At 22.9% G+C, this 11,498-nt stretch overlaps 1 protein-coding gene across 1 annotated transcript; it reads left to right on the forward strand.

Annotated features, from left to right (window-relative positions):
• The first annotated feature begins 860 nt into the window (after positions 1 to 860).
• Positions 861 to 1,762, forward strand: LOC124924521 (glucan endo-1,3-beta-glucosidase 7-like). Its single transcript, XM_047464547.1, has 3 exons — positions 861 to 995; positions 1,204 to 1,548; positions 1,629 to 1,762. Exons 1-3 carry the CDS (start codon positions 861 to 863, stop codon positions 1,701 to 1,703), a joined length of 555 nt encoding a protein of 184 aa, XP_047320503.1. The 3' UTR covers positions 1,704 to 1,762.
• Positions 1,763 to 11,498: the final 9,736 nt, after the last annotated feature.

Consider the following 11,498-nt stretch of genomic DNA (forward strand, 5'->3'; position numbering starts at 1 on the left):
AACAAATATGCATAAAAATGTGAGAGAGTAAGAATGTGTTGAGATGAATTGTTAATAATGTATATTTCAAAAGAGAATGTAACTAAATTGACAAAATTGATAACAAATATGCGTAAAAATGTGAGAGAATGTATTGTTGCTTAAAAATCATTAAACAAAGAAGTATTTTGATTCAATTATGGTTATTTATAAAATAATATTTATTTAATTTTATATATATATATATATTTATTATGTTTAAATATTGTTCAAACATTTATCATATAATATATAATAATAAAACAATTTTAAATTTGACACAACAAATTTTAAAAATATTTTAATTATATTTTTTTGTATTATTTTTTATTATATATAAAAATAAAATTATATATATATATATTAAATTATTAATATTATATAACTTAATCTAAAAAATTAAAAAATTGAAATTATAATAAAAACTCATATAATATTTTGTATTAATTTAATAAAATGTTAAGTTTTAAATTTTGAAATTTGACTGGATGAGATCTAGGAAAGATATTTAAGAAAGATTCTTGATCAACCTCTTGGAAAAAAAAATTTCTAAAAAAAAATCAAGACAATTAAAAGAAAATTTTAACCGAAAATTCCTAAAATTAAAAAAGTAAATCTTAAAAGAAACCCAAAAACCAAGAAAATTAAAACCTAAATCTTAAGGAAATCTAAAACCTATCTATCTATAAGATATAAGATGAACTCCCTCTTTCTATGCATCGTATATAGCCGTCTTCATTGGGCTCGCTTGAAGTTGCGCCTAGAAATCAAACGATGAACTCTCTCTTTCATGTCTATTCCTCTTCTCCATCGTCACTGCGTTAGGGTTGAAGCAGTCTTCCATGTCTATTCCTCTTCTCCATCATCATTGCGTTAGGGTTGAAGCAGGTCATTCGGTCAAACCAGTTAATGATCTTCACGATCATATTAACAGAACTACTCTTCGGATTGGGTATCTGGTCTCGGCGGTCGCTTCGGTTGATGAATAGGACTCTTGGATTTGGTAGTATTATGGATCGCGGATCGCTTTCCCTCTACTGATTTTGGTTAGTTCTGTTCTTCTCTTTTCCGTTTGTATTGTTTTATATATGCTTTTACTCATTAGTCTGTGTTTGATTGTTTCAGTTTCTTTGTTTATTTATTTGTTGTTGTAAGTTTGGCCAATGATATTCCTTGCATACCGAGTTCATCTGGAACCCATCTGGAACCCTGGAGAAGGCGGGTTTTGGGAAAACAGAGGTGATTGTTTCAGAAACAGGGTGGGCTTCTAAAGGTGATGCGAATGAAGTTGGGGCGAATGCTAGGACTTATAATAAAAATCTACGAAAGAGATTGTTGAAGAAGAAGGGTACTCCTTATAGGCCGAAGAGAACTGTGAAGGGATATGTTTTCTCATTGTTTAATGAGAATCTGAAACCGGGTCCTACTTCTGAGAGGAATTTCGGATTGTTTAAGGCTGATGGAAGTACTGCTTATGATATTGGGTTTAGGGGTCTTGTACCCTCTTCGGGTTCATCATTTAAGATTAAGGTTAGTATTTATTGTTCTTTAATCATTAACTTGTCTTTTTTTCTATTATATACTTATCAATGTTTTCTTCTCCAATGTAGAATTTCAGGTTTGACGGTTGGACAAACATGGCGGCATGGGCTATGGCCACTCTGTTTCTCATTCATTTCAGTTAGAATCAATAATACATTGTAATTTTTATTTGTTCATTTTAAATAAAGCTCTCAAACTCATTCATGAACAGAGAATCCTCTAATTTGTCTTTTTTTTCGTACACAAAATGTTAAAATATGTCATTCTAGTTCAAAATTTGACCATATGTAGAGGCTCTCACCCTGAGAGATTCAAAAGTTTGTTACTGAGTCGGAACGAGGAGGATTCGCTGTCAAACTACAAGAAGAAGAGGATTGGCTGTATGAAGATGGGGAGGATGAGACTAAAGGAGTATACGTTGATTAACTTGATGAACACAAGAAGGTACTATTTTCAATACTCTCCATCTTCTGAATTTGGAGGAATATCTGTTAGCCTAACTTCAAAAACCAAATTTGTAGCAAGGTGATCCTATTGAAGAGCGCCACAAGGAACATACAAAGAAGGGTTCAGTGATAGACCAGCTTGTGTATTGCATCAATAGCTACAGAGAGGCTGCAATGTCAACTGATCCCAAGTTCGATCATATTGAATTATCGGAGAAAGAAAAGGTATGATACACAATTGGTTTTCTTATACAAAATGTATTAAAAGTTTTTTTTTTCATATAATCTCTCTGTTTTACATATATTAGTAACACCTTGTTTGGAAGAAGACCTCTAAAACACCATTGTATTATTTTAGTCTAATTTATTTAAAATCTCCGATTAAAAGCCAGAATTTGTTTTCAAACAAGAAGTCAGATTAAGTTCTTAAATTTTCCAAAACAAGCCTAACTTAAAAAAGTCTTCTTTACGGTAGTGTTTATCACTTAATATGCTGTTTAACACTTAATATGCTGTTTGTTATGCATTTTTTAAATTTGGATAATGATCCAAAAAAATCTACATTTGACTAAATTCAAAATGATCTTTATATCAAATGAAGCTAAAATTCATATTTTAATTCAGTTCTTGATTTAAAAAATAATCTTAACACCAAATCAAAAAAAAAAATTACACTATAATCTCAATAGTGATCTAGAAAACAATCTGAATTATGATCCAGAAAATGATCTTACCAATTGACAATTTTTCAATGAATGAAAGATTGCAACAACATACCTGTTTCTTCCAAATAGTCTGGAAAATTATATTTTTAGTTTAGTTATTAAAGTTTATCTAAATTTACTTTCTTTCTTAAGTATTGTAGAATTAAAGTGGTCATATGCAGATTTCTTACTATTATATATTGTATTTTCAGGTACTAAATGAGTGTGTGGAAGCTGGTTGGTTAAGAGAGAAAAAGTAGCTGCATGATTCCTTCATTATGATTCCTTCATTATATATTAGTTCAAGTAAATATTTTCATGGTATTTAAATTTATATTAACATATTTCTATTTTAGAGTATGGTAATGGTAGGTTTGTTTTTAAATGAATAAGTTATTTTTTTTATGATTTTAAAAATTATTAGAATTCGAATTTAAATAATCCATGTTTAATTGAAAATAAATAAACATCTATCTTATACTACGTTTAACTTTGTAAATGTTAAAAATATTATTTCATTTATTAAAATATTATTTTTTATATAAATATAATTTCTTATTAATTTGAAATTTTCATTAAATATATTTTAATTAAATTTAAATTTGTATTCAACTCATACAAAAAGGCATGTTTTCTATTGAAAACAAAATTGAATGGTAAACTCTACATATGAAATCTAAATTTTGAAACTATTAATACATATCCTTTTAGTTTCTACTTTTATCATACAAGCATAATGAGTCATGGTTCATCCAAACTATAGTTCTATCTAGGTTTATATTTTACATATTTATGTATTTTCATTATTTGTAAATTCATATGTAGTATGTTACTTGTCAGGTAATATTGATAGAGATGTCAAAACTAGATACCCTCATCTTGAGAGATTCCGTGAATTGGAGGGATATTGGAATAACTCTCAAATTATTTAGAGAGTTGGCCCTAAGGCAGCTAATGGTTGACCTGACAAATTTTTTCAACACAAAATAGATCATTGGTAATCTAAATTCTTTGGTTGTCTTTGAAGAGGCAATCTAGTGCTAGTGGTTGGACTTCTGGATTTGAGAGGGTAGAGCAATTTACTGAAATTGAATGATGTAAGCTTAACTTGGTTATGTGATGCTCTCTCTATATTTATAGAGTTTTAATTATTTTAATTTTATCATTCTTTTAGAACTTGTTTCAAAAGTACTAGAAAATCTTAATGCGATAACGTGTAAAATATGTAGTGGAATGAACTAAACTGATCTCTCTATTATTGAATTGACATTTTTTTTATACTCACATTCTATTGAATAGTTGTATTTATTTAGTTCCTCTTTTTAATATATAACTATTGACACCTTTATGTTTTAATCTAAGATCATGAAGGTGAATCAAATGAGAGACGTAAATATATCGGATATTGCTGCCATAGTGTAGAGGCGCTTATCGGCCCATACATGTATAATAATTCTATTTATCTTTTTTATTGTGTTTATTATATATAATTGTTTGATTAACACTATACAATATATTTTAATTGCAGGATTCCTTCATTATATATCACCGTTTATGAGTTCAAGTAAGTTATTTTGATCCTACTTAAATTTATATTATCATATTTCTATTTTAGAGCATGATAAGTTTGTCTTTGAATGTCATTTTCTTTTATGCATTATAGATTTTAAAAATTATTAGAATTCGAATTTAAATAATCCATGTTTATTTGAAAATAAATAAACATATATCATATACTAAGTTTAACTTTGTAAATGTTAAAAATATTAATAAATTTATTAAAATATAATTTTTTATATAAATGTAATTTCTTATTAAATTTAATTTTTTTATTAAATATTTTTTTATTAAATTTAAATTTGTAACAAAAACATGTCTTCTATTTAATTTGCATTTAACTTACTTTTATTAAATTTTAAATTTACATTTAAAATATTTTTTATTAAATTTTATTTGGTTTTATACTTATAAATTTCTTAAGGATATTATTCTTTTTTTAAATATTCTTATTATATTTATAAATAATTTTAAATTTTAAATTAAACTTAATTTTATCATTAACTCATAAAAAAACTTTTATATCTTGCATTAAATATATTTTTCATTAAATTTAAATTTGTATTAAACTTATGAAAATTAAATTTTTTTAATTTAATTTAATTTAATCTAATTAAACTTGTTTTTTTTAATCTAATTTAATTTCTTAAGGATATTTTTAATTAAACTTGTATTTATTATTAATTCATAAACAAATTTTTATATTTTACATTATTATTAATCATATTAAAATTTCATTTTTTTTCATTTAATCTAATATAATTTAAATTTTATATTAAACTTACTTTTATAAAATTTAAATTAAACTTATTAAAAATATATTTTTTATTAAATTTTATTTAGATTTTTACATATATATTTCTTATATTAAGAATATTATTTATTCTTAAATATTCTTATTTATTATGTTTATAAATAATTTTGAATTCATCTTATATTTATCATTAATTCATAAATAAAATTTTCTATTTTGCATTAAACTATATAATTAAATTATATTAATATTGTATTATTTCTATTTATTCTAATATAATTTAAATTTTTCATGAAAATTATTTTCATTAAATATAAATTTGTATTAAATCTCTTCTATTTTTGTATTAAAGTTTTTAGTTTTTTACTTATATATTTTTTATATTAAGAATATAAATTATTTTTCTAAATATTATTTTAATGTTTATAAATAATTTTAAATTAAACTTATATTTATCACTAATTCATAAACTAACTTGTATATTTTGTATATTTTGTATATTCTTATTAAATTTAAATTTTACATTACTATTAAATAAAAAAACCAATACTTGAGAAAAGACAGAATTCGAACACACTAATATTTAGTGCTTGATTATGCGAAAAATTTAAGACAACTAAAAGAAGATTTTTCGAAAATCTCTAAGAACATTGTGTAAGTAGAGGTATGAGGAATTTTTGCAATACAATAATAGTGAAGGTCTCAAAATGCACATACCACGTACCGGGTGAAACTATTTAAATAAATTTATGAAAAGATAATATAGTTGGATCAATACTAAGGTGAAGTGTGTGACTCGGAATGTCTTGTTACGGTTACGAACTACTAAGGAAGATCAAGGTAAAGTTTGTTGTCTAAAATTTTGAGTAAAAATTTGAACATAAAGAGAAAAGAAAATATAACTTTTTTAATTTATAGGGTTTTTCCAAAGAGATTACAGTTGTCATAATGTCATCAAAGAATGTATTGGATCGATCGATTGACAGATAAAATTATTGATTGATTATTTTTTCTATGAACTAATCAACTGTTATTTCTGATGGTAACTTCTACCAAGCCAATATTTGAATCGAAGTTTGGTCATCATCTTCTACCTACTAGTACCTATGTCTCATATTATCTTTTTTGTCTATAATCTTTTGTCAATAAATTTTTCTGAAGTTATTTTTTGACATTTATGTATTTGATTATTAGGGATCAAAATTCTTTAGAGGGTTTTAGCTTTACTGATTATAATAAACTAGCATTCGACAACAAACATTCAAGTTATTGGCTATATATCGAATGTTAATGGACATTTGAAAACACAATTGAATGGTAAACTCTCCATATGAAGGCTTCGGTATTCTCAAGTTATTTTCAATAAGGTAAAGTAGACTTTTGTTTTCAAGTTTCTGATTTTGTTCGAATTTGATAATTTGTTTTGATACATTTCTCACAATATTGTTTTACACTTTTGAATATTAGCGTGATGAAAAGGTGAGTTGTTTCTTTCTTGTTGTGTTTTCAGGACTGCCCCACTTCAAAGGGTTTTCAATTAATCTTCTATTTGCTATTAGCAGTGAGTACTTTTCATCATTTGCTTCTTCTAGTTTAGGCTTGGCACAAGGTGATAAACAACACATTATATGTGATCATGGCAACATGATTCATGGGCTAAACATCAATCATGGGCTAGACACTTCTTTATCAATAAAATCAAAAAATTCATTAATGCACAGGTTGCGCTCAATATTCTTTATGAAATCTAAAACTTGAAACTATTAATACATATCCTTTTAGTTTATACTTTTAGCATACAAGCATACTATAGTTCTATCTAGGTTTTATATTTATAATTTTTATGTATTTTAATTATTTGTAAATTCATATGTAGTAGGTTACTTGTCAGGTAATATTGATAGAGATGTCAAAGGGATATTGGAATAACTCTCAAATTATTTAAGGAGTTGGCCCTAAGGCAGCTAATGGTTGACCTGACAAATTTTTTCAACACAAAATAGATCATGGTAATTAAAATTCTTTGGTTGTCTTTGAATAGGCAATCTGGTGCTAGTGGTTGGACTTCTGGATTTGAGAGGGTAGAGCAATTTACTGAAATTGAATGATGTAAGCTTAACTTTGTTATGTGATGCTCTCTCTATATTTATAGAGTTTTAATTATTTTAATTTTATCATTCTTTTAGAACTTGTTTCAAAAATACTAGAAATTCTTAATGCGAATAACGTATAAAATATGTAATGGAATGAACTAAACTGATCGCTCTATTATTGCATGGACATGATTTTTTTATACTCACATTCTATTGAATTACAACTTGTTGTATTTATTTAGTTCTTCTTTATAATATATAACTATTCACCCCTTATATTTTATATGTTAAACAGGATTAATCTCAGATCATGAAGGTGAATCAAATGAGAGACATAAATATATCAAATATTGATGCCATAGAGTAGAGGCGCTTATCGGCCCATACATGTATAATAATTCTATTTATCTTTTTATTGTGTTTATTATATATAATTGTTTGATTAACACTATACATTATATTTTAATTGCAGGATTCCTTCATTATATATCACCGTTTATGAGTTCAAGTAAGTTATTTTTATCATACTTAAATTTATATTATCATATTTCTATTTTAGAGCATGATAGGTTTGTTTTTGAAAGTAATTTTGTTTTATGCATTATAGATTTTAAAAATTATTAGAATTCGAATTAAAATAATCCATGTTTATTTGAAAATAAATAAACATATATTACAAATGTTAAAAATATTAATGAATTTATTAAAATATTATTTTTTATATACATATAATTTCTTATTAAATTTAATTTTTTTATTAAATATATTTTTATTAAATTTAAATTTGTATTCAACTCATACAAAAGGCATGTTTTTTATATAATTTACATTTAACTTACTTTTATGAAATTTTAAATTTATGTTTAATATATTTTGTATTAAATTTTATTTCGTTTTATACTTATAAATTTCTTAAGGATATTATTCTTTTTTTAAATATTCTTATTATATTTATAAATAATTTTAAATTTTGAATTAAACTTAATTTTATCATTAATTCATAAACAAAACTTTTATATCTTACATTAAATATATTTTTCATTAAATTTAAATTTGTATTAAACTTATAAAAATAACATTTTTTTTAATTTAATATAATATAATATAATTTTGAATTAAACTTATTTTTTATTAAATTTAATTTTACATTAAACTTATTTAAAACATATTTTGCATTCAATTTTATTTAGTTTTTTTACTTATATATTTCTTTTAATAAAAAAATATTTATTTTTAAATTAATCTTATAATCGTTATAAATAATTTAAAATTTTGACTTAAATTTAAATTTATTGTTTATTCATAAATAAATTTTATATTTTGCATTAAATTTATTTAATTAAATTTATATATATTTATTAAAATTGCATGTTTTTTCTATAAATATAATATAATTTAAATTTAAATTTATATTAAGCTTTTTATAATTATATTTTTTTTTCTTTTTAATATAATATATATTAAATTTAATATTTGTATTAAACTTATTTAAAATAAATTTTACATTTTATTTAATTTAGTTTTTTACATATTTATTTCTTATATTAAAAATATTACTTGTTTTTTTAAATATTCTTATAATTTATAATGTTTATAAATAATTTTAAATTAATGTTTTAAAATTTTTTATAATTTTTATAAATAATTTTTAATTTTCAATTAAAGTTATTTTAAATCATTAATTCATAAAAACACATTTATAATTTTATAAAATTAAATTTTCTTTTATTTAATTTATTAAAATTACATTTTTTTTATCAAATATAATTTTAATTTAAATTAAATTTAAATTTTGTATTAAACTGATTTTCATTAAATTTGAATTTGTATTAAAGTTTTTTAAAATCATATTTTGAATTATATTTTGTTTAGTTTTTTACTTATATATTTATTAAATTATATAAGAATATTATTTGTTTTTAAAATATTCTTATAATATTTATAAATAAATTTTAATTTTTAATTAAACTTATATTTAGTATTAATTCATAAACAAATTTTTATATTTTACATTATTATTAATCATATTAAAATTGCATTTGTTTTTCATTTAATCTAATATAATTTAAATTTTGTATTAAACTTACTTTAATAAAATTTAGATTAAACTTATTAAAAATATATTTTTTATTTAATTTTATTTAGATTTTTACATATATATTTCTTATATTAAGAATATTATTTATTCTTAAATATTCTTATTTATTATGTTTATAAATAATTTTGAATTCTTCTTATATTTATCATTAATTCATAAATAAAATTTTCTATTTTGCATTAAATTATATAATTAAATTATATAAATATTGTATTATTTTTATTTATTCTAATATAATTTAAATTTTGAATGAAACCTATTTTCATTAAATTTAAATTTGTATTAAATCTATTGAAAACGTATTTTTGTATCAAAGTTTTTAGTTTTTTACTTATATATTTTTTATATTAAGAATATAAATTATTTTTCTAAATACTATTTTAATGTTTATAAATAATTTTAAATTAAACTTATATTTATCACTAATTCATAAACTAACCTGTATATTTTGTATATTCTTATTAAATTTAAATTTTTCATTAGTATTAAATAAAAAATCAATATTTGAGAAAAGATCAGAATTTGAACACATTACCATTTACTGCTTGATTATGCGAAAATTCAAAACAATTAAAAAAAGATTTTTCGGAAATCTCCAAGAACATTGTCTAAGTAGAGGTATGAGGAATTTTTGCATTACAATAATAGTGAAGGTCTTAGAATGCACATACCACGTACCGGGTGAAACTATTTAAATAAATTTATGAAACAATAATCTAGTTGGATCAATACTAAGGTGGTGTGGCTTAGAATGTCTGGTTACGGTTACGAACTACTAATGAATATTAAGGTAAAGTTTGTTGTCTAAAATTTTGAGTAAAAATTTGAACATAAAAAAAAAAGAAAATATATTTTTTTTATTTACAGGGTTCTTTCAAAGAGATTACAGTTGTCATAATGTCATCAAAGAATGTATTGGATCGATTGACAAGTAAAAATTATTGATTGATTATTTTTTCTATGAACTAATCAACCGTTACTTCTGATGGTAACTTCTATCAAGCCAATAATGATCCTCTAAATTTCTTATTTGAATCGAAGTTTTGTTATCATCTTCTACCTCCTAGTACCTATGTCTCATCTTATCTTTTTTTGTTTATAATCTTTTGTCAATAGACTAGCAACCGACACCAAACATTCAAGTTATTGGCTATATATCGAATGTTAATGGACCTTTGAAAACACAATTGAATGGTAAACTCTCCATATGAAGGCTTCTGCATTCGCTCAATTATTTTCTATAAGGTAAAATAGACCTAATTAAAATTTGAAATTTATTTTCCAGTTTTTGATTTTGTTTGAATTTGATAAATTGTTTTGATACATTTCTCACGATATTATTTTACACTTTTGAATATTAGTGTGATGAAAAAGTGAACTTTTTTCTTTCTTGTTGTGTTTCAGGACTTCCCACTTTCAAAGGATTTTTAGTTAATCTTCTACATCAATATCAATATGCTATTAGCAGTGTGTTCTTTTTCATCATTTGTCTCTTCTAGCAGTATACGTGATCATAGCAACATGAATCATGGGCTAGACACTTATTTATAAATAAAAACAAAGAATTCATTAATGCACGGGTGCGCTCCATATTTTCTATGAAATCTAAAATTTGAAACTATTGATACATTTCCTTTTAGTTTCTAATTTTATAATACAAGCATAATGTGTCATGGTCCATCCAAACTATAGTTTTGTCTAGGTTTTATATTATACAATTTCTATTCATTTTTATTATATGTAGTATGTTGTTTGTCAGGTAATATTGATGGATATGTGAAAGCTAGATACCCTGACTTTAAAAGATTCTGTGAATTGGAGGGATATTGAAATAACTCTCAAATTATTTAGAGAGTTGGCCCTAAGGAAGCTAATTGTTGGGTTGACAAATTTGTTCAACACAAAATAAATCATGGTAATCCAAATTCTTTGGAGAGGCAATTTGGTGCTAGTGGTTGGAATTCTGAATTTTAGCGGGTAGATCAATTTACTAAAATTGAATGATGTAAGCTTAACTTGGTTTTGTGATACTCTCTATATATTTACAGAGTTTTAATTATTTTTATTTTATCATTTTTTGAAAATTGTTTCAAAAGCACTAGATAATCTAAATGTGAAAAACGTGTAAAACATCTAGTGGAATGAATTAAACTATTATCTCTATTATTGCATTTACATGATTTTTTTATACTCACATTCTATTGAATGGTTGTAATTTGTTATATTTATTTAGTTCCTCTTTTTAATATAAAACTATTGACACCTTTATGTTTTATATGTTAAACA

The sequence above is a fragment of the Impatiens glandulifera genome, chromosome 1 (genome assembly GCF_907164915.1).
Source record: "Impatiens glandulifera chromosome 1, dImpGla2.1, whole genome shotgun sequence".
Lineage (NCBI taxonomy): Eukaryota > Viridiplantae > Streptophyta > Magnoliopsida > Ericales > Balsaminaceae > Impatiens > Impatiens glandulifera.

Bases quoted from the DNA above. Each gene is read 5' to 3' on its own strand.
- LOC124924521 (XM_047464547.1), top strand. From the start codon at position 861: ATGTCTATTCCTCTTCTCCATCATCATTGCGTTAGGGTTGAAGCAGGT. The intron at 996-1,203 runs GTTGATGAATAG...TTGCATACCGAG, and splicing joins TGGTCTCGGCGGTCGCTTCG to TTCATCTGGAACCCATCTGG. The intron at 1,549-1,628 runs GTTAGTATTTAT...TCTCCAATGTAG, and splicing joins GTTCATCATTTAAGATTAAG to AATTTCAGGTTTGACGGTTG.